This window comes from Siphateles boraxobius, unplaced genomic scaffold (genome assembly GCF_051911475.1).
Source record: "Siphateles boraxobius isolate OS27281-9 unplaced genomic scaffold, OSU_SipBor_1 29, whole genome shotgun sequence".
NCBI lineage: Eukaryota > Metazoa > Chordata > Actinopteri > Cypriniformes > Leuciscidae > Siphateles > Siphateles boraxobius.
Genome location: NW_027508908.1, coordinates 13683420 through 13707822, shown reverse-complemented (window position 1 = coordinate 13707822; position 24403 = coordinate 13683420). Strand labels below are relative to the sequence as shown.

Genomic DNA, 24403 nt, shown 5'->3' with positions numbered 1-24403 from the left:
GTAGACGAAACTATGGCACTCATTCACACAGAGACACATAGAACGTGCAGACTTATATCAACATGCACTGACTGGCTGTTTCCATGTTTATTTATGCTTTGTGATAGACTATTAGATTAATCCATGCCCTTTTTTATTCACAATATCATCATCACCGCTTTTGATGTCACATGGCGATGGTGCAACCAAACCCCACAGCAATGCAACTTGTTAAATTATTGGCTGCTTATTTTTCACTTTTAGCACTTTATCAAGGCAAATAGACTGTTTATAATTCAGGAACGGTGCATACTTGAGGGATGGTCATGCAACCAAACTTGTTATGTGGTTTCATATATATTTACATTTTAATGCATTTTAGTAAAACTATAGAGTGTTACTGATTTTTTTTTTTTTAATCGTTATAGATAAAGGTATCCTGTCGATCAATAGCCTACCGTCGTTTTATCAACCAGGGGTAGTTTTCCCATACAACGGCGTGACTCGCTGCTTCATTACCATAGTACGATACATCATTGAAGAAATCAACTTGCTACTCACGACTGTTTCCCGAAACCATATTGTTGCAAATTGGTCGTTCAACCAAGTTGGTTTATGACAACACACACGTGGTGGAGTAATAACTTATTTTAATGAAACTGTTTGAGATCGAGTTAACACTAGATATTTCAATATTAATGATACAGACATGATATCGTCTCTGGTTACGTATTTAACCCTAGTTCCCTGAAGGGAACGAGACGCTGCGTGACAATGCTTTGGGAACGCCCCTGCCTGATTGCGTCATGAAGCACGTATGAAATCAGTCCAATGGCGAGAGGGAACGTCATAGGCGGGTGACGTCATCGACCAGGAAACTATATAAGCACCCCAAAACACAAGCGCGTCAGCTTCTGATAAGACTGAAGCAAGTGCTCACGGTCATGCTGGGAGTATGGCATAGACACGCAGCGTCTCGTTCCCTTCAGGGAACTAGGGTTACATACGTAACCAGAGACGTTCCCTATCAGGGAACTCGAGCTGCGTGACAACGCTTTAGGAACGCTAATACCAACGTCGCCATACGAGCAAGTGTCCGTCATGTGAAGTCAGAGCGCACATTCGGACGAAAGCACCTGCGCCCCTGGAGTGGAGCTGAAGTCGAGATGTTAAAACTTCACAAATGTGTGCGGTGAGGACCAGCCTGCCGTATCACAAACATCCTGGATTGATACTCCTGACAGGATAGCCTTAGAGGCAGCCATACTCCTGGTTGAATGAGCCCGGACAGCCAATGGAGAAGGCTGACCGGCAGACTCATAGGCAAGTGAGATGACCTTGACCACCCACTTGCTCAACCTCTGCTTAGATACTGGACAGCCCTTCTTACGGGGTCCAAAGCAAACGAATAGCTGTTCACTCTTTCTCCACAGGGCAGCTCTGTGGACGTACGCATCTAGGGCCCTAACAGGGCAAAGCAGATTTAGTTTCTCTTGGTCTGACTTCAGAAATGGAGGAGGACAGAAAGCCTGCAGTACAACAGGCCTGACCACATAGGTTGGTACCTTGGGAACGTATCCCGGCCTAGGGAGGAGGAAAGCCTTCACCATGCCTGGTGCAAATTCCAAGCACGAGGGAGAGACCGACAGAGCTTGGATATCTCCTATTCTTTTTAATGAAGATATAGCCAGAAGAAAGATCATTTTAAGAGTGAGGAATTTCTCCTAAACTTCTTCAATGGGCTCGAACGGTGCTAGAGAGAGACCTTCTAGAACAACCGCCAGGTCCCAGGTCGGCACCCTCGTGCGAACTGCTGGCCTCAGCCTCATAAGGCCGCCACATACACCTTCAGTGTGGAGTGGGATAACCCTGTGGAGAAACGCTCCTGAAGGAATTCCAGCACTGCACCCACCGGGCAGTTAACTGTTCCAGCTGGTGTTCTCCACACCAAGAGGTGAACATTTTCCACCTCAAGGCATATAATTTCCTAGTGGCCGGAGCTCTGGACTGGAGGATGGTCTCCACGACCTCAGTCGAGAGACCAGATTCTATGAGCTGGGCCCCCTCAGAGGCCAAGCCCACAACCTCCATAGATCTGGGCGGGGGTGAAGTATCGACCCGCTCGCCTGAGAGAGAAGGTCCCTCATCGGAATCTCCAGAGGAGAGCCGTCGAGGAGAGAAATTAGGTCCGCTAACCACGCTCGGGCCGGCCAGTACGGGGCTACCAACAGTAGACTGACCCCGTCTCTGCGAACCCTCTCCAGAACTCCTGGGAGCAGAGCAATCGGGGGAAATGTGTACAGGCATGACCTCGGCCACTCCTGTACCATCGCGTCCAACCCCAGAGGGGCTGGAGGACTTAGGAAAACCACAGTTGGCAGTGTGATGTTTCCCTGGATGCAAATAGGTCTACCTCGGCACGACCGAAATGTTTCCATAGGAGCTCCACCACCTCGGGGTTGAGTCTCCACTCCGCGGGCCTCAGCCCCTGCCTCGAAAGGATGTCTGCCCCCTGATTCAAATACCCCGGGATATAAATCGCCCTCAGTGAAAGAAGCTTCCCCTGGGACCATAGAAGGATCTGGCGAGCCAGCTTGTATAACGGGCGCGAACGCAGACCCCCCTGATGGTTTATATAAGAGACCACCGATATGTTGTCTGACCGGACAAGAACATGGTGACCTCTCAGGTCTGGGAGGAAGTGTTTCAGAGCCTGAAACACCGCCATCCTTTCTAGACAATTTATGTGCCAATGAAGATGATGGTCCTGCCACAGACCCTGGGCCGAGCGACCACTCATGATCGCCCCCCAGCCTGTGAGAGAGGCGTCCGTCGTTAGTGTTACACGACAACACGGAGCCCCCAACACAGGACCTAGTGACAGGAACCAAGGTTCTTTCCACATAGCCAGAGCACGGAGACACCGTCGCGTGACCCTGATCTTGCGGAGCGGGTTTCCCCTCGGGGAGAACCCCTTGGTCCTGAGCCACCACTGCAGTGGTCTCATGTACAGCAGGCTGCAAGGTATAACGTTGGACGCTGCTGCCATCAGACCCAGAATCCTCTGATATTCTTTTACAGTGAGTGACTGGCCTAGCTTTGCCTGTTTGACGGCTAAGAGAATCGAAGCTATACGAGCAGGAGACAGACGTGCCTGCATCGTCGTCGAAACCCAAACCACGCCCAGAAACGATATCTGATATCTGATATCATGATATCTCGATGCCGAATCGCCTGATGCTCCGATTGAGCCAGAATCAACCAATCGTCGATATAGTTTAATGCAGATGCCCTGGAGTCGCAGCGGAGCCAGATCTGCATCCATACATTTCGTGAAAGTTCGGGGAGACAGTGCCAGGCCGAACGGAAGAACCCGATACTGGTACACTTCGCCCCCGAAAGCGAACCTCAGGAACTTCCTGTGTTGTGGAAGGATGGAAATGTGGAAGTACGCGTCCTTTAGATCTATCGTGACAAACCAGTCCTCGGACCTGATCTGTGACACGATCTGCTTGAGAGTAAGCATTTTGAATTTGAACTTCCCTACTGAGCGATTTAACAGGCGCAGATCTAAAATTGGACGCAACCCCCCATCCTTCTTTGGAACGATGAAATATCGGCTGTAATAACCCAACTGTCTGCTGGGAGGAAGAACTCGTTCTATAGCCTCCTTCAGCAGGAGAGTTTTCACCTCCTGTTCCATAACCAGAGCCTGCTCGGGGCCCACCACTGTGGGCAGAACCCCTCTGAAGCTAGGCGGGCGTGATCTGAACTGAATCTTGTACCCCTTCTCGATAGTCTGCAGGACCCAATGAGATACATTTGGAAGGCTTTTCCACTCTGCCAAAAATTCTACTAAGGGTACCAGTCTCTCGAGACTGGCCTCTGGAATATTTTGAGTGGCAGACACAGTGCCCTGTAACGGCGCACCGGCAGGGAACAACTGGTCTGACCACTCTAAACCGCTCCTCAGAGCGGGCGAGCGTCCCTCGGGAAAGCGCTCGCTGGGACCGTCTACGCCCCGGCACGCAGGCGGGGTTGGCAGAACGGGCCCCTGAAGGCACCGAGAGAGAACGGGCGCTGTTTACTGCGGCGAACACCTTTCTCTCTTAGTGGGGACCACCCTCAGAACGTCAGGGCTTCTTCTTCGACGAAGCCTACCTGGCGACAATAACCTTCCTCAGATCGGCTTTGCCCCTGGAAGACCTTGTCTGAGAGCGCCGCGCCTCGGCCCAGTCTTGCTGGGGAGGAGCACGAGATGCGACACTCCTTTTCTGTTGCGCCCGGTGTGAGGAGCTACTCGACGGCCGGGGCTGCTCCCGCACAGCAGCCCCGCAGACATGAACACGGAGGGTGAGAAATTTCTGGAGCGCCGCCGCCTGCTTTTTCTCTTCCTGAAACCTCTCGATGACCGAATTCACTGAGTTACCGAAGAGGCCAGCAGTTGAAAGAGGGGCGTCCCGGAGAAAAGATTTTTCCTTTTCTTTCATGTTGGATAAATTCAACCATAAGTTTCTCTCCGTTGCCACCATGGCTGCCATAGAACGGCCCACTGATTTGGCCGTCTCCTTGGTGGCACGGAGAGATAGACCTGCTGCCTGACGTAAATCTCGAGTTACGTCAGCACTAATTTTATCCCCCTCACTCATATCTTTTAATAGGTCTGCTTGATATGCTTGTAATATCGACATAGTATGTAAGCACCCTGCCGCTTGACCTGCCGCCGAGTAAGCTTTGCCCACCAAAGCCAAGGTATTTCTTAATGGCTTTGTGGGCAATGCCGGTGTCTTAAATTACGATGCCGTATCTGGAGATAGATGGCTCGCTAGCGTTTCTTCAGCCTTAGGCATCGCCCAATAACCATAATTCTTAGCCCCAGAAATATTTGAATAAACAGATGTTTGCTGGCTAAATTTTCTGGATGACACTGGTCTTTTCCATGACCTCGACACCTCGGTGTGGAGGTCAGGAAAGAATGGAAGACACCGGCGTGGAGGTGCAGCACGAGACGGCAGAAATCTTTCATCTAGTTTACTTTTTGAAAGAGATTCCTGTCTATCAGCTGGCCACTCAATGCTTAATTTTTCTACAGCACGAGTGAGCACCTCCATAAGCTCCTCACTAGCAGGAGACTGAAGCGACGAGTCCCCAGTCTCTGCTGTATCAATACTTTCAACATCCAGATCCTCAGAACTGGATAATTGAAGTGATGGTGCCTCAGCCTGGTGGGAAGAAACCGCAACGCGTGCTTCCACACCCGGATCTGAGGCACTGGATCTACCAGGTAAAGGCTGAGATAAGGCAGAGCCCGTCTCAATCCCCGCTGATAGATCCATTTGCGATCCCCACGATTGAAGCCTTCGCTGTGCCTCGGCAGCAGCGGGACCCGAAACACGGGGAGCGCGCACCGAACCACTCTCCTCAAAGAGGGCTCGGCGGGAGCGGAGCGTTTTCATTGACATACGCTCTGAATGCTCGCAACCAGCTCCCTCGAGAGCTTACTGGGCATGCTGCACTCCCATACAAACAACACACAGATCGTGAGTGTCCCCACCCGTGATATAACTTGGGCAGGGATGAACACACTTTCTGAACTGCTGTTCGCTCGCCATATTATATATATATATATATATATATATATATATATATATATATATCGTCTCTTTATAGTTTTATTATATGTGAAAAACTCCTGCCTAGCAATTTCTAAGGACAGACAAAAACACTTTGAGACACAGACTGATATATTCACACACATAGCGCTTGCTGAAGACTCAGAAGCTGACGCGCTTGTGTTTTGGGGTACTTATATAGTTTCCTGGTCGATGACGTCACCCGCCTATGACGTTCCGTCTCGCCATTGGACTGATTTCATACGTGCTTCATGACGCACTCACGCAGGGGCGTTCCCAAAGCGTTGTCACGCAGCTCGAGTTCCCTGATAGGGAACTGAGGACCATTTCTCATTTTTCTCAGTTTTTTTTTGCTTTTTTTCCAGATTCAATCATAGGCTCGTTCTTATATAGAATAGCACATTCGCACATGCGCAGTCTTCAAAAACTGTGCTTTAATTCTCTTGACAAACTAAAAGACGTAAATTACATGTGTATGCATTCTAAATAAAAGACTCAGGTTGTACTGAATGTCAGCTTGCTTACTTTGCTCAAGATAAGGATGTATTAAGTCCACGTCATGCAAACTAGAAACTATGCTTCTAACCACCGGTCGAGAACTGTCATTCGAACCACACAACTTTGCGATGCTGTTTGCGAATGTTCGTTGGAAAGATGGTTTCGGGAAACACTGACTCGTTGAACTATGCTGATAACGACGGAACTTGCGAACATAGTTGGTTAACAATGCTTTTGGGTAACGCACCTCAGGCCGGCTGTGTCTTTAATAACCAGACCTGTTTGAATGCCATATTCTGCTTCTTCACTGTATCTCAGGATAATTTTTAACTGATCTTATAACTATACATTCTAAATTATAGCTATGTAGAGCTAAATGGAATTCTGGCCCTTTTCATGAGTAGTCATGGTGATGACAACACATTGCAATCTTGAATTCAATATTTTAATATATGTGTATACAGTATGTGCTGTGCTGTGCTGTGCTGTGTGTGTGTGTGTGTGTGTGTGTGTGTGTGTGTGTGTGTGTGTGTGTGTGTGTGTGTGTGTGTGTGTGTGTGTGTGTGTGTGTGTGTGTGTGTGTGTGTGTAAACTCAATTCACAATTGTGAACAAAATCATTTTCAAAAAGCTGTTCTCTGTTATTTCTTCCCTGTATCTTGGGTTTGATTTGTGTTTGTACTGGGGGAACAGTGACACCCCTCCTACATGGTTCTGTTTTGGAGCAGCAATATGAATTAGATATTGGCAGTGACGCAGGCAGCATCCACCACTGCGCTTTGTTGACCACTTTTAATTAGGCAGCACATTGTGCCGTGAGCCACCCCACTTCAGTCTGGGCCTAGTCAGTAATTGCTAAATTTACTGTAATCAATGTGAGGAAATCAGAGCTTGATGATCTGCTAGAAAATTCATGTGTGGCAAAATGGGGAAAAGAGAAACATTCAGCAGACTTGCATTTTGAATACTTTTACTGTAATCTTAATTACTTTCACTGATGCCTTCAATACATGTCTTTTTCAATTGTTGTAAAGCATCTCAAATTTGATATCACTAGTTTAGTATGTATTAAGAGAATAAATAACATCCTGAATAGAAAGAGGAAGAGAAAGAGAATGAAAGAAATGGATGATATGATCTATATATTTAACTAGATTAATAGTTCTCAATATTGTCAATTTAATTTAACACATTTTATTAGAATCTACTATGCGACCCAAACAACCAAAGATTTTAACTTTAACTGGATTGAATGTGAGTATATGAAGAGACTTTAAAATAGTCCATTTCCATGTCAATATTTTCAAAGCTCTCCTGTGTCTTGCTGCTATCCTCACTAGCAGTGTTTCCAGTACTCTTCAAACTGTGCGAATTGAAAATATGCCCAATGGAATCAATTTAGCAAAAACTCCCATATATCGCAAAAAAAAGTTGTTATGCTCGCATATTAGGGGGTTTTTCAGGCAATTCGGAAAAGGAGTATTTTGCAAAACTGCAATGGAAACAGTTTTTTTGCATTTATAGGCGTACGTTAAAGTCGATCATTCTTTAAAAAAGGTGCAGTATGGTAGGACAGAAGACGAGATAGAGTTCTTTATTAAACTCGTAAAAGACAAAAGAATTATGGGAATACTGGATTCAAAACAACAAAAAAATGCCATAATTTATAAAGAAGCAGATAAGAGGAAGAAACTCCCAGAAACACCTAATACGTGGCCGCTCCCAAGTATAAGGGGCTTTACTTGCCATTAATGCTTGTATAACACGGCTATGTCTCCTTTGATTAAAAATAATGGCTAGTGCGCTGGCTACTATATACCTAAACCTACCAACATCCGTTGCCATGCTTTTTGGAATTAGTTATCCAAAAATATTGGAATTAGTTACGCGAGAAAAAAAATTACATTTTAGTCACATAACATCGGTCAATGGAAATGTAATTTCGTAATAGTTTTTTATCGACATTTGGCTTCTGTTTTGGAACACAAGAAGAATATTGGAATTGCTGGATTGCTGGATTGCTGTGCTGTTTTCTGTAATTGAATGTTTAAATATGCAAATTAGGCATTTTCTAATTAAATATGCACCAATTTGCATATATTTTAAAACATGAATCTGAGTATTGGATAAAGCCAGGTTCAATTTTTTTTTTTCATTGTGTTCACATATTAGATGGGAAAAAAAATACTGAGGGACTTATGGATTTCTACTTTTGTTATCCTGTAAATCAAAATACTATCAATAGCCTTAAAAAAAGATTTTTGCCATGTTTTGTGGAATAAAATGTTATATAAATCAGGCTAGGAATAATATATTTACAAATCCCTCTGTACATGTCTTCATAATAATACTAGGTACAAGACTGGACAATTTGGTGTATATAGGTGCTACTGAAGTGGAGATTTGGACTTTTTGAGTCCAAAAAAGTCATTTTGAGAAAACGGGCTTTAAAGATTTATTGTAAAATGAGATTGCACATTTAGAGTTAAATCCCCCCTTTTACTTTCACGATTGGTTGCTGATAAAAAGGAAATGACCATGTTTGGATCCAACAGCATTGTACAGGAGAGATAGAGCTACACTACACTAGTGTACGTGATACACTAACGGTGTATGTGATGACAGGTTGCAGGCAGCGATCGCAGAGCAGCGTGATGATTTAGAACGCCACCTTTTTTTTAAATTTATGAGAAATCTACAGACGCAAACAGACAAATGACGCTTTCCATTACCAGTACCAGTACCAGCTCAACTCGACTCGCCTCGGCTCGGCTCGCTTTTCGCTCCCTTTTCTGTTGCAGATAGTACCTCCCCAATAGTACCTGGTCGTTATAGCGACACCGCAGGAAACTTCTGTGACGTAATCTTCAACGCGACACACAGATCCAGACCGATCCACACACAGGACAATGGAGGAAATCGAGTGTCTGTTTTTGATTCCTCGGGATGTGGCTGTTTCTCACACGGCGTATCCTTCCGAGTTGCCATGGGTAAAGTTATATCTATTTAAAAATCACGCAATCACGGTTTATTCAGGATACTCCGTCTGGCGCGTGCAATGATGACGCAGTGAATAGTGACAATTCTCTCTGACCAATCAGCAGTCTGCTGTGTTTACACGTCACATTTTAGTATCGCCTCAGCTCGCCTCAGCTCGCTCAGAACCTCGCCGGAGGTGATACGAAAAAAGTACCCGAAAGCAGGTACAGGTACAACTTTTACGCAGTGGAAAACCAAATAAAAGCGAGGCGAGCTGAGGCGGGCTGGTACTGTGTAGTGGAAAAGCGCCAAAAGTGTTGTAAAATAAAGACCTAAATGTGTATTTCAGACTTTTTTTCACCACAAGGCTGAAAGAAGAGATTTTATTGAAGACAAATATCCCAAAATCTCAAAATTGACCAGTGGATAAAAACACTATGTTTTTGCCTGCCGTGTCTCGCCTTAAGATGTAGGTCATCATAAATGGAGAATGTAACTGAAAACGTCTTGGTTACGTATGTAACCCTCGTTCCCTGAAGGAGGGAATGGAGACATAGTCGACATGTCGACTGATCGGCATCACACTTAGGGAGCCTGTCACCTTCAAGTATTCTAAAAACGAGCTAATGCAAATTAGCGTGCCTAGAATTGCATCACACTCTCTTCCCAGTGCGGGTATAAATACGGAAGTGGATGCACGTACCAGGGGCCTCATGTATCAATCTTGCGTACGCACTAAAACTTTGCTTACGCAAGCTTTGACGCTCACGGTCTGTTGGCGACTCTTACAGGCAATGAAGTTCAGTTGCAAACATTACACAACGAATTGTTCTACAAGTCTATCGCACTTCCACCTGTGGGAAGCATTGCCATTAATTTGCAATTTATAAAATAATTTACATATATTGTCACACGAGCCTTATGGGAATATTCTATCAATCATGCAATTAAGTAAGAACATATAAAAGCATATGCAAATTGATACAACCCTTAGTCTATGGAAATGGCAGCTTCGGCCTTATTAGAGGACATTGCTAATGGCAGAATCCGAAGAGAACGAGTTTTTGGGACCACAATGATTTTCTGGCCCAGGATGATGACTGGCTTATCAGCCGTTTCAGATTTCCAAGGGCTATCCTCTTGGAGCTCTGTGCTGAGTTGGGTCCGAATCTAGAGAGAGAGAGACAGCGAGGTGCCACGCAATACCCGTTCCCTTGCAGTTGCTGACAACACTTGGTTTCCTGGCAACTGGTTCTTTCCAAAGGGAACTGGCAGACCGCTCAGGAAAAAGCCAGTAGTCTTTGAGCCGCGCAATGCCAGCGGTATGGGTCGAGATCATTCGCATGTCTACCAGGTATATAAGGTTCCCATATGATGCAGTTGACCAGCCAAACATTAAAACGCAATTTGCAGCGATACCCGGTTTTCCTAATGTGGTCGGAGCGATCGACTGCACACACATTAAGGTGCCATCTGAAGAAGAATTTGCATATGTGAATCGGAAACATTTATATTCAATAAATGTGCAGATAATATTGCTTACCTTCGTGGCAGTCCTGTAGTAAATCTGAGTCTCCCACAGCAGCAGATACTACTCCAGAGAGTAAAGTTTCACCCATAATTGAGGCTACTCTCTGCTCAAAGGGTGTAAGTTCATCAACCCCTTTACCACTGCCTGTTCTGCCCACACTTTGTCGGTGCGCAGCAGTTCTCCATTTAACGTCCACCTTTATATCAGACCATTTCTTTTTAAGGTAATTTACAGTGCGACTTTCAGATCCCACCGCATTGACGGCATCAGCCAAACTCTCCCACTCATATTTTTTCCTTTTGTTATTAATTCCGGAGGACAAAGTTCCAAATATTTTTTTCTCGTTTCTACCTCCGATAGTACCACCTCCGATTCACTTTCTGTAAAGTTTCGCTTCTTGCCGCTTACTTTAGCCATTTTCTTACTCCTTTCTTTTGCCAAAGTGGACTCATTGCCATATTTAAATGTATTTAATTAAGGGAGGAGACTGGGTGGGGCGTTGTGGTCGTGCATGTGCGCTCATTTTTACGTTAATTGGGATGTACAAAGAGAATATGCATGGGATCCTTCGTACGCAGAGATTCATACATCTGTTTTTTTGTGCGTACGCACATTTACAGTTTTGTCCGTACGCAATGTTTTAGTATGAATTCAACGCAAGTCTTTGTACATGAGGTCCCAGTTGATTTTCGCTGAGGAGCCGAGCGGAGCCCGGAGTTAGCGGTGGTCCAGCAATAGTGGCAACGGGACTACGTCTCCTTTCCCTCCTTCAGGGAACGATGTCAGGTGTGGGGGTGGGGAAAGGAGCGAGGAGGGGGAAAACAAGACTGACTTGACTTGACTTAACAGCAGGGAAACAAACAGTGTATGTATACGATGACAAACCAGCACAGGACTAGAGACACAAGGAGAATAAATAGGGTGAGCAAACATAGCAAGTAACGAGGGAGGACAGGTGGGGCAAATTAATCAATAACTCCCGCTATGTGCTCACACCAAAAATGACTAGAACACAAGCACATGGCCAGTAAAACAAATCACCAGCCATGGGCTCACACAAAATGAGACATGAACACGCAGCTCATAAGAAACACTCCTAAGCCATGTGTTCACACAAAACATGACAACATGAAAGCACACAGCTAGTGTTAAACACAAGCTGTGTGCTGCACAGTATAAAAACAAAACAGGAGTGTCAGGGCTCTGTCACAAAACCAATAAATAGACTAGACAGAAGTGACAGAACCCTGACAAATGAGGGTTACATACATAACCAAGACGTTCCTTTTCAGTCGCTTACGTTCGACATAGTCAACGTGTCGACTGATTGGGATCACAATTAAAACGCCACTAGTGCTGCCACCTTCCAGTGCCTAGACAAAAGCCTTCTGATCACCCCACATTATTTGAGGCGGAGATGGGACAGGGCTTAGGCCAGGGAATTCACTGCTGTTTCAAAAGACCACTGGGAAAGCATTCTCTTAAATTGGAAAGAAATACGCTGCGGAAGCCACATCCTGCCCGAAGGGAGGTAACATGTGGAGAATACACATATGGACTGGGCGGATGACCAGGCAGTACAACATATGAAATGTCACTGGGGTGGCTCCAGCGTATGATAGGGGGAGACTCAACTGGACAGTGACGGCAGAGCAGATTCTGCCGAGGGAAGACACGGGCTCACCGCAGGGAGCCGTACCGTGGAAGAATACACATATGGGATCACCGTAGGGATCACAACATATGGACCCAGCCTAACACAGGTTCCACCAATGCAAAAGAGTGAAAGGCCTGGCTTCGCCATGTCCGTTGCCGAAGAGTATGGAGGAACTCGACAGGGTTTGGCTAATAAGGAGAACTCACTGGAGCAAGAATTGCGGACGTATCCAGTCCATAGGAGGGGAATGTCGCAGCAAGCTGACACTTCGATTCGGGCTTACAGTGAAACTGGCTTCATGTGAAGGGAGCCCACGGGAAGCAGTGGTTCGACACATAGGCTAGGTCTCTAGCGAACGTGATAGGTGTCGGCTCACTTAGGAGGAGCTCACTTCTCTCACTTAGGAAGAGCTCACCACCCAGGCGGGCATGCGCATCTTGCGAAAACTTTCTCACCAAAATGAAGGCAACCACATGTAGTGGGCCAACCTGCTTGGAAACAGCCTTCCCTTTTGCTGGTCTCCGTAACAGACAAGAGCTGGTCTGAGGTCCAGGCTTTGCATTCTGAGCACGTACAACCGAAATGGAGCGGACGGACAGAGAAAATTCAGGGCTGGGTCTGTCTCCTACGGGGCAGCGCTTGCTTTCTCACCACCTGGCCCGTAGGAGAGGTAGGAACCTTGGACACAAATCCAGGCCGGGGTCTCAGAGTTCATGAGATATAGCCGGCCCTAATTCCAGGCACGTTTCGTTGACCAAAAATGCGTGCAAGTCCCTACACTCTAGATCAGTGGTTCTCAACCTCTCCTGCAGGGACCCCCTGACAGGACATGTTTTTGTTTTAACCCTGAAATGGCACACCTGATTCAATTAATTGAAGGCTCAAAGGCTTAATATGTAGCTGACTAATTGAATCAGGTGTGCCATTTCAGGGTTAAAACAAAAACATGTCCTGTCAGGGGGTCCCTGCAGGAGAGGTTGAGAACCACTGCTCTAGATAGAGACCAAACAAGCAGGAGAACTGTTTCTCCAAAAACAGGATTTTTAACTCATTGCCTGCTGGGCTTAAGGGAGGTCTCTACAGTGCAGTAGCAACAGAGATAAGTCCAGAGAGGGTATAAAAGGGGAGCAAGGCAGATTCAGTCTCTTTGCTCCCCTCAGGAACCTGACGATCAAGTCGTGCTTTCCACAGATTTGTATCCACTGCATCATGATGTGCGTCAAAACAGAGGCAACGACATTTTGAGGTTGAGGAGACAGCCATCACTAAAAAACCATTAGCAAGAAAGAAGCACTGAAGTGATCGAACACCTTCGGGATCTCCTCACGGAGAGAATTCTCCTTTCAATGAATAGGTTACACTTCTAAGGGGGAGCATGCCTCATTTTGAGAGGGTGCTCTCACAGAAGTGAAGGTCTCCACGGCATAAAAATTCTGCAGAGAATGGCCCAGAAGAAGCACTAGAGCGGAAGCGGAAGCACTTCCACTAATCATGCAGTTAAACATGCCCTTTATTCAGGTGACAATGCCATGTCAGTGTTTTCATGGAAACCTAACTGTTTATTATTATTTACAATTATGTGATCAAATGGCACATTTATGATCAGTGATAATATTTATATATATTTTTTACGGTCATTTGACAGATAATTTCTTAGTCACCAATTAGTCATATTGTGTTTAGTTAATTATACTTTGATAAAAATGACATCTAATTTGAAAATAACATAACTGGCTTATGTAGGTCAATCTGCATGGTGTTTTTTTTCCTGCATTTTTGTCAAAAATTTGTCATGCATATGCACATTTTTGCAATGCACTTTTTTTTGCCACTTTTCATCTTGCAGACCACGACCTGAACCGTGCAGCTGTTTATGCTGCTTTGATTAGCTTTTGCATTTGACTCTGAGGAAAAACCTCAAGGGTTGAGGGTGTCATTTGGGACAAGGCCTACATGTAAATTACTCACAGCAATCTTAAGTCAATCATTACATTAATAACCTAGGCAAGCTCCACCTGTGCTCCGCTACAAAGTCTTGCCATCAGAAGCCTCTGTATTCCTATGGGTGAGTGATATCCAACATTGCTGCCAGCAGTTCTCTTTTTGCGATTGTCAAGTTGATGTCACATTCTTCCAGTGAAATTCCCCTTTGCCAAGCTCGAATGTGCTTGCATTAAATTTTTTTTCTCTCAGAAACTCTCTAAGGCCTTAATAAAGCAATGCTTTTGTTTTTAAATTATTCACAAACACAGTGGAAAAAAGCCGTCCAAATCCTCAGAGCTGCTACTGGAATCCAAGCACCTGCCTCCCATAATCCACTTTGCTAAGTAGCACTCTAAATCATTTCCCTAAAAATCTCTGTGTCTTTTTCACCGGATTAATTTTCAGTGAATAGCCTCTGTCATTTCCAATTTGCTCACCTGAAGCATTTCCATGGTGAAGCTTGCGCAAATACAAAGCACTAAAAGACATGTAGACTTATTATGGATGTATGTTTGAAGCATGGCATCCTGAATCCTTCTCTCAGAGCTTTCATCAAAACCATTCATGCTAGTGTGTCCCCACTGCATTAGCACCCACCACCAGTGAAAAGAGCTGTTATTAGGGGTCTATCTGTGAGAATGGATAAATTGTAGATCAAATGGGGCCTCTTAGACCTTCTAGAGCTCCACTTTTTACATCCTGCAAATGCCCATTGCGCAAATAGAAGAGGCGTCAGAAACACAGAGGAGCGCATAGTTGCACTTAAACAGGCGCTGTCCACTCCAAACCTCTTGCCGTTCTGCAAGATTATTTTGAGATGCTTTTTCATTCCCAAATTAGAAAAGTTAATCAAAATGTTACATGCTGGTCTGGCATGATGGAATTCATGGTTGGCACCAATTCTGCTTTCCCGGTTTTGAAAAATCCCAGACTGATGTCCAACCAAGAAGGCAAATACTCGCATATGCGTTTACTAAAAAGATTACAGGTTCTAAAGAAGTATCTAAAAGACGTGATGCGCATGTGCGCGCCGTCTGCGTTTTTGAGGTTTGCACAGAGAAAACGGATAATCGTTTTCACCTTCGAACCTATTTCAGGGACTGCGTTCTCGAGACACCAGGCACTGTTCCCTTTCGAGGGAACTCGGACTGCGTCGAATGACACTTTGGGGGAACGCCCCTCAGCGTAGTGCCTCTGAAGTATGAATGAAACTATTCCAATCTCTGATTGGTGTTGCGTCATGACGTAATGTGTGACGGCATACAAGTGGAAGCTATAAAGGACGCCGGCATAATTATATAATTATATTCAATTATATTTGAATGTGTGTTCAAACAACAGCTATGATTGAAATTTTGATCATTGGATTATACTGTAGGACAATTTAGGCATGAATAAGTTACCTCGAAGAGTTATTGAAGATGTTTCATTTTGAAGTTAAATTACCTATCATAATGATGTAGTTGTTGTTTTTAGTTAATTTTTTTTAACGTATTTGAGATCTAACTTGATTTAACCGGATCTTTTGAGATGCATTCTGTGTGGAAGTTTTCAAAAAATAAAATAAAAAATAAAAACATTTTATCTGAATATCATTATATTTCACTTAAAAAGTTTCTCTTTCTCCACAGGGCTTCCCACTGGGCTTAAATGATGGTCACATTTATACCTGGACAGACGGTTTGAGAAGAAGAGACTGGCATGACAGCGAGAGCATCAGGAAAGACGAACAACGTGTTGGTATGCACGCTAATTCCACTGAATTTTTCAGATTAGACCTGTTCTTTTTTATGATTGATACTTGTTCCTTTCAAAGCATATGCAAACCTCACATTATCACAGCAAAAAGGACATCAAACGGACTAAAGAGGGATGATTTGATGATGATGACGTTTTCTTTATGGCTTTCATTTAGGGTAAGACATTATTTTAGAATCCCTGCCAAGCTGTCTTTGTAAATCAACTGGTTGCCCCTGTGGCTAAAGAGACTTTATTGATCCATCTGAATTTACGGCTGGTTAATAATGTAAGGGTGTCTTTTTGCTGTGTTAAATTTTAGCTGCATTATGTCCTCGGCAGTTAAGGATATAAATGGCTGTCAAGGTGCTTACTTTGGTGTTTATTTTATCCAGTGATTTTCGTACGGTTTTCAAGGATGACCCAAGGTACTCGATAGGATTTGGTTTTTGGCTAAGCACAATTTGCCCAATTCTTAGACTTGTTTACAGTTTCAACTATAAATCAGTGAATAACTGACATGGATAGTTATTGTTGGTATTTTGCCTGTAGTAACACCAGACTCATGTGACTATGCGTCCATGTTTGAATGTGATGTAGCAATCTGATAAAATTCATATGAATTACATTTTAATATAATAATAATTATAATTATAATAATAATAATTTGTTACATGTATATAGCGTTTTCTGGGTACTCAAAGCTCTCCATATATGGAAGGGGGTATCTCCTCAACCACCACCAATGTGCAGCATCCACCCGGATAGTCACCATGTAGATGTTATTGTGATGCTTTTGCTCCTTACATACCCTCTATTTTCTAAATGCCTCTTAAGTGCCTGCATTTTCTTTTGGGTGAATGCATTTTGACATTGCAGTGCTTTTACATTAGTATAATTTTCAACTGCAGACAATTAAAAATACTCATAAATCCCCAATTCTAAATGCAAGTACTCAGGAAATCAAATAATTGTGTTCTTCAGGTTAAAGTTATTTGGCTGCAGATTAATATGTATAAAAAGAGGTCCCCATAAAGAGGCTTGTTTTATAGCCCTTTGGAATAAAAAATAAGTCACTGTATTAGGCAGGGAGATTTGTCAGATCAGAGGGAGGACGGCTTTTCTGGCGTCTGTAGGCAGGACCATGTCCTTCTGCATATGGCCCACTCAGCTCAACTGTTCTGTGTTGACCCTTCACGTTAGAGCATGCTGCACTATTCTATCAGAGGGTTTTCAGTGCACACCATCTGTTGTGACAAAGCTGATAGCATGATGGCAGCCTCTGTTATAATAAAGCCACCCGCTAAATTTTCATGAATCTAGTTCATTGGAGATGGTAGTACATGAATGCCAGAGAAAAGTAATGGATCAGAACAGCATCACACTCCCTCCACCGGCTTGTTGTTGTCCCACAGTGCATCCTGGTGCCATCATTTCCCCAGGTAAAAGGTGCACATGTACACAGCTGTACACGTGATGTAAAACAAAACGGGACTCATCAGACCAGACAAACTTTTTACACTGCTCCAAGGTCCAGTTCCTAAGCTTGTGTGCCCATTGGTGCTTTCGACGGTAGACAGGGGTAATCATAGGCACTCTGATTGGTCTGTGGCTAGTAAGCCCCATACACCCCATTCACTGTCTGTTGTGACAAATTCCCGTATCATTAACATTTTGTGTGAATTGTACCACAGTAGACCTTCTGTTGGTTTGGACCACATGGGGTAGCCTTCATTGCACTCATGTATTGATAATTCTTGGGCGCACAACACCTTGTCGCCAGTTTGTGGTTTGTCCCTTCTCGGACCACTGTTGGTAAATTTTCACCACTGCTGACCAGGAACAACCCACAAGCCTTGCCGTTTCAGAGATACTCTGACCCAGTCGCTTTGCCATAACAATTCGACCCTTGTCAAATATATATATATATAATGAGTGTGCTAAATTGTTTTACACTTTGAAGAAGCAATTGCTGGGATTTACTTATCTTCAAATGCAGGGAAATTTACATCTAACAGACAAATCACAATGACAATGACATTCAATAATATTCAAGTGTGAAGATCCTGGTGTTTAAAATTGTTATATACATTTCATTATAAAATTTGCGAGTAGACACAGAACAGAGGTCTAGCTAATCCAATGGAGAAAAGGTATTTATCAGATATAATGCTGGTTGTGCAATCACACTAGCTGAAAAAAAATATATATTTTGCTTCTGGTATACACACTGCCTGTCAGTGATCAAACTCACAATGCTGAAGCTTTGCCCCAAAAGTTCTGATAACAATAATAAACTCTGCATGGAGCTGTTGTACAACACTTTTAAGAGGCAAACACGTGTACACACTGAGAGCTTGTGCGTAGGAGTATTAAAATTTGTAATTTTGCATTATGATTTAAATGTTCTGTTTAACTCTGTTATCATGCCAGAAAATGCCAAAGGAGTGGGTGTGAGGTTATTGTAATTATGCACGTTACTGTGAGATGACTTTGTGCTGAAATGCACTATGGGATACATTAAATGAAAGTTTACATATGTAAAGTTTATATATGTAACACACACACACACACACGCACGCACGCACGCACACACACACACACACACACACACACACACACACACACACGGTCAGTATTATTGGCACCCCTGGTAAATATGATCAACTATGTCTGTACAAATAAATCTGCATTGTTTATCCTTTTGATCTTTCATTTAAAAAATGCGCAAAAATCTAACCTTTCATTGAAGTAAAATAATTAAAAGTGGGGTTAGGCAGGTAACCATGGTTCCCTGAGCATAGGGAATGAGACGCTGCGTCCCCTAGGGGTTGCAATGGTGAATGCCTGAAGCATGAGTCTAAACACGACAATGAACTTGACATTGGCAGGCAGCAGCCTATGGGGTCACTAGGTGAGGCATAGTGTATAAAAGGGCACCTGTGCAAAAAGTTATCCACTTCTTGTCTGAAGGAGACGTCTGCAGGAATACCGAAAACATGGAATAGGGATGCAGCGTCTCGTTCCCTATTCTCCGGGAACCATGGTTACATGCATGACATGAGACGTTCCCTTTCTAAAGGGAACTCGTGCTGCGTCCACTAGGGATCGCTTTGGGGAACGGAATACCCATACTGCCATTTGTTCACATTAGAAATTAACTGAAATTCACATTGTGTTAGGTAAGTCATCCCGAATGTGCACACCAGCAGGATAATCATAGACTGGAGCTTGTCAACGGAGGCCTCAACATGGTGACTCTAAAGAGAGGAAGCCTAACTACGTTCATATTCAGGCCAGGATCAAAGGAGGCTCACAGAGAGCCTAACAGCCAAAACTTCTATCAGACAGAGTGGAGGCCTCAAACTAGAGGCCTAGCAACTGTCTAACCCAAGCAGTAAAAAGCTTAGAAGAGCTAAAAAACGTTTCGGGTTACGACTGTAACCCTCGTTCCCTGAGAAGGGAACAAGACGCTGCGTCAAGAGTTCCCTCGAAAGGGAACTATGGAATAAAGAAGGTTCACAGAGAGCCTACAACTCACGATTGCTATCGTTGCGGAGCTCTGGGGAGCAGAGGCCTCAATAAGATAACTCTCTCAGCGAGAGGATGCCTAACAACACTTGCAGTAGCCAAGGAGGCTCACAGAGAGCCTAACGACTTAGCAAACAGTCTGGCCAGGCTATAGGAGTGGAGGTCTCAGCATGATGACTCTCTAAATCGAGAACAGACCTAACAACGCCCCACACTCAGGACATATTGCAAGGAGGCTCACAGAGAGCCTACAACTGGCAGCTACTATCCTAGCCTGGCTGCCTGGTCAAGCTCTGAGGATGAAGGCCTCAACATGATAACTCTCAATCTGAGAGGAGGCCTACCTACGTCCGACACCCAATACATCTTACCAAGGAGGCTCACAGAGAGCCTATCTTCTTGATATTGCTATCCAGGCGGAGCTCTGAGAAGTGTACGCCTTAAAAATCGACTCTCTATAGTGAGAGGAGGCCTAACAACACTCCATAGTGCAGGCAGTAACCAAGGAGGCTCAGAGAAGGACTCAGAGGAGGCTCAACTAAGGACTCAGTCTAAGGAGTCTCACCTGGAGTCTAGCTATTTAGAACTGCTATCCTGGCTGAGCTATTTAAGTGCAGTGAGTGACTGAGCTAAACCGGATGGAGGCCTCAGCGCTCCGCCGTACTCAGCGCTCCATTCAAAGCCTGTCAAGGAGGCTGAAAACATGCCTGGTACTTGACATCCGTAAGCGGGTGGAGCTCAGGAGCAGAGCTGGACAATGCTTTCAGGAGCACCAATGAGGTCCAATTGGGCCAGCTAATCCGTACTACAGGTTTCCGAGCTCTAAGAACTGAAGCCTCAACGCCCTTCTAAGCGAGATGGTGTCCACGCTTAAGACAGCCCCCAAGGAGGCTTACATGAGCATATGACTCATAACGCTGTTTTAGCGGAGCTGCAGGGAGTGGAGGCCCTCAAATGAGTCTCTATGGCGAGAAGAGGCCTAGCAATGCTCCAATTAACTACAGTAGCCAGGGAGGCTCACCGAGAGCCTAGCCACCTGACACTTTGCCTAGCAAGCCATACTGGATCTGACATACCAGCCACTGTGCTGAACCATCAGAGAGGCAGAAGTTAATATACATGTACTGCAAAACACATCGTTGGTCCCGATTCAGGAACAGTTGTAACAAGCATCAGAACCCCACCTGATCTCAGTGGGTGGACGGAAGGGGGGGTGGGAGAATGGGGAAGGAGGTTCAACCAGAGGCATTGGCGCATACCGATATTCCTCCATCCCCTCCACATCAGCATAGTTTACATGTGAATGATGGATGCTTGCGGAATATGGCTTTCCCCAAAATCTCTGCAGCTCAGTGTGAAGATCTGGGAGAAAGGGAAGAGTCATACGAACTGGTGGGTTATGTCCCGTCAGGAAGCGTTCATCAAGGCGGCTGCGAGAGAGCTTGCACCTCCCATGCTTCCTGGGGCAGATCTAATCTCTACGTAGCTTGAGACATAATGTCCAACAGATCGTCATATGCAGGGAAGGAACATCAGAAACCTCGTCGATCTCAACCGCCACATCCTGCTCGTCTTTGCTCCTTGAATCAGATGCCGCGAGAGAGATCGATTCATCCTCCAGCAGTTCGCTCTCGTCTGCCACCTACGAGAGAGAGATACATGCATTGGAGGAAAACATGTATTTCATAATGTGAGATTCCCACCACTTACACTTGTTTTACTTCAATGAAAGTTTACTTCAAATCTTTGATCATATTTACCAGGGCTGCAATAATGCTGACCACAACTGTATGTTTAAAAATACATGCATACATACATACTGACACTGACTGATCTGTTTTGCTGGATTATTCTCTCAATGAGTCCAAGAGCTGGCAAAAGTATGTGAGAAAGTTGGTGTTAATAATAACAATTTCTAAACTTTGTATTTACCATTCTTATAGTTCTCACTTGAATTAATAATCATTAAATGGTGTTGAGTTTTCTCTAATTCTGTTAAAATTGCATGTAGTTTAAATAATAATAACATTGCACATGCATACCATTTGTGCCTTTGATTATTTTTGTTTTGTTTGTCAAGTAACATAAAAATATGATAATATCTAGATGCATTTGACAAAAAGGCAAAGTTGTTTTGTTTTGGAAACGTTCTATACTTTCTACTTAGTGCACATCAAAGAGGATGTCTTGCATTGAATTGTCTGTTCTCAGCAAGATATCAGACAAAAGATCTGTCGGAATGCATTAATTAAACTGATAGGATGGTGGTTTGGTTTTGACTTCAGACTGTCATGAAGAAATTCCCCACAGGACAATGAAAATCAAAGGTGGAATGTTGGAAAAACCAATACCCTCTCTATAAATATCCTATTTTCAGTCATGAAGTTTGGTTAAAGCAGCAGCATGAGAAGTAATTAACATTTTAATCAGTTTCAAATCTCCCGTACAGGTAGATGGGAGAATATTGCTATCAGCACTCTGTAGTAAAACCATTTGGCTTAGATATGGAATATTAGTTTGTCAATGAGTCCTTTAATTGGTTCCAAGTAAAGTAAAAAACTATGTTGATAAACATTTTGAAATAGCATTCTCTTGAATAATTAGACCATATTTAATTCTGGAAGAATATAGCAAAGGTGAAAGCTTTTTTCTGCCACAGAATAATAAATAAATAATAAATAAAGAAAAGTTAATTGCGATTTGTATCTCACAATTCTGCCTTTTTTTCTCACAATTGTGATTTACATCTCACAATTCTGATTTTTTTTTATATTAAGTCGCAGTTGCAAGTTATATCAGAATTGTGTGATTTAAAGTCACAATTGTGAGTTATAAAGTCAACATTGAGAGATATAAACTTGCATTTGCTAGAAAAAAAAGTCAGAATTGTGAGATATATACAGTATATATATTTATGCCATGAAGGAATCAAGCTTCCATACAAGGGAAACAGTCTGAACAGTTTTTTTTTTCAGTGCTTACACTGATGACAAATAAAAAATCTTGAATGCTATGTTTTTTATGTTTTTATTTATTTATTTATTTATTTATTTTTAAGTGTCTATCCAACTTATCTGTAACATAAAAGCGGACACGGCCATTTGTACATTGAACGTGTCTCGTCACCGGTGTCGTCTGCTTCAGTTATTTTTAGCTGTACCGAACAGCTAGTGATGCTACTTGATATTGCAAACTGGAAAATTTTTCCATATTATTTTAATGTATTGTCATAATTATAAACACACTGGTATGTATTGCAAATAGTTGTGGAAATAGTTAAAGTTTACTACACTTTGTTATTCTTCTAGTTATTTACCTATAGTGCCTAATGAATCAGAAGTTGCACATTCACAGAAATTCACAGAAAATAGCTTGCAAATGAAGGTTGGTACTTAGATGTTTGAGAGTTGTTTTGGGGATGCTAGATGTCAATACCCATTTGGCATTTAAAGATTCGGAGAGAGGATAAAATGTTGGTTAATGATTCAGGCAAGCAGCTGTTCTCAGGGTAATATTAGTGACACTGTTCAGTCAATCATAAGAAAACCATTCAAAGTAGAATCATTTCTGAAGAATAAGTGCTGTGCAACCTACATTGATACTGCAGTGCTTTTTTCATGTTTCATCAAAGGATGCATGTCATCTCAAAACTTCAGACTTGTTTTTGGCACTTTAAAGGGATAACTTGCACAAAATGAAAACTCATCTACTCACCCTTATGACAAAGCTCAGGTGATTATTTTTTTCCTTGTAGAACACACACACACACACACACACACACACACACACACACACACACACACACACACACACACACACACACACACACACACACACACACACACACAAAGTTTAATTGCTAAATTTAAGCTACTGATGTTTTAAAACAAAAAAAACAAATGTGTGTGTGTGTGTGTGTGCGTGTGTGTGTGTGTGTGTGTGTGTGTGTGTGTGTGTGTGTGTGTGTGTGTGTGTGTGTGTGTGTTACGACTGACTCAAGGCCATAACAATCAATAGGAGACCATGCCACGAGCAAACAGTGCAAAACATAAATTTATTGTGTATGTAACACAAATATAAACAACGTAAACAACCATGGGATATGAATGTCAGTATCAGCAGTGTAGGGTAAGGGCTGGGATCTTCCCAGGTGTTAGCAATTAGGCCTGAAAGAGAGGAGGAGCAGGAAAACGACCAGAAACAGGCCAAGGGCCGTAACGTGTGTGTGTGTGTGTGTGTGTGTGTGTGTGTGTGTGTGTGTGTGTGTGTGTGTGTGTGTGTGTGTGTGTGTGTGTGTGTGTGTGTGTGTGTGTGTGTGTTCTGAATACTCAATGTTGATTGGCTGGAAGGAAAATCTTTTAATGTACAGGTAGTTACTTTCAGTTGAACCACCGTTCTATTTTAATGTGCTGCTTTTATTGAAGTACACACACACACACACATACACACGTTACTCGCACACAGAGATCGAAGATCGGGCTGCTCACTCAGAAACATTCAGGTGCACGGAAACGTATCAAAGCTGCTCCACAATTTGTATTAGTCAAGTAGCTTTTCTACTCAATTGCTACATTATATTTCTCCGCAATGAGGAGGTAACATCACTGTTTTTGAAGGTTTTGAATCTAGTCTTGTTGAATCTCGTTTCATTATTAGTAGATTCTGCACAAACACAGGTAATTCACACACTCATATCTCTCTCTCTCTCTCTCTCTCTTGCTTTCGATAATTAATTCAAATAAATGCTATAATTTTATTAATTCAAATAAATGTAATCTTACTGCACTACTTTGTCTCTGTGTCTGATTTAAAGCAGGCTCCTAAAGAATGCTAGATCTAACAAGCTATAGCTGACAAAAATAACCATAATTTATTA

The 24403-nt window shown here is 43.4% G+C and overlaps 1 protein-coding gene across 1 annotated transcript in view; it reads left to right on the top strand.

The window, feature by feature from the left end:
- galntl6 (polypeptide N-acetylgalactosaminyltransferase like 6) overlaps window positions 1–24403 on the top strand; it is a 270294-nt gene that overhangs the window by 41337 nt on the left and 204554 nt on the right. The window contains exon 3 of the mRNA XM_077246669.1: window positions 15891–15999. Coding sequence (XP_077102784.1) covers window positions 15891–15999 — 109 coding nt within the window. The remainder of the gene's footprint in view (window positions 1–15890; window positions 16000–24403) is intronic.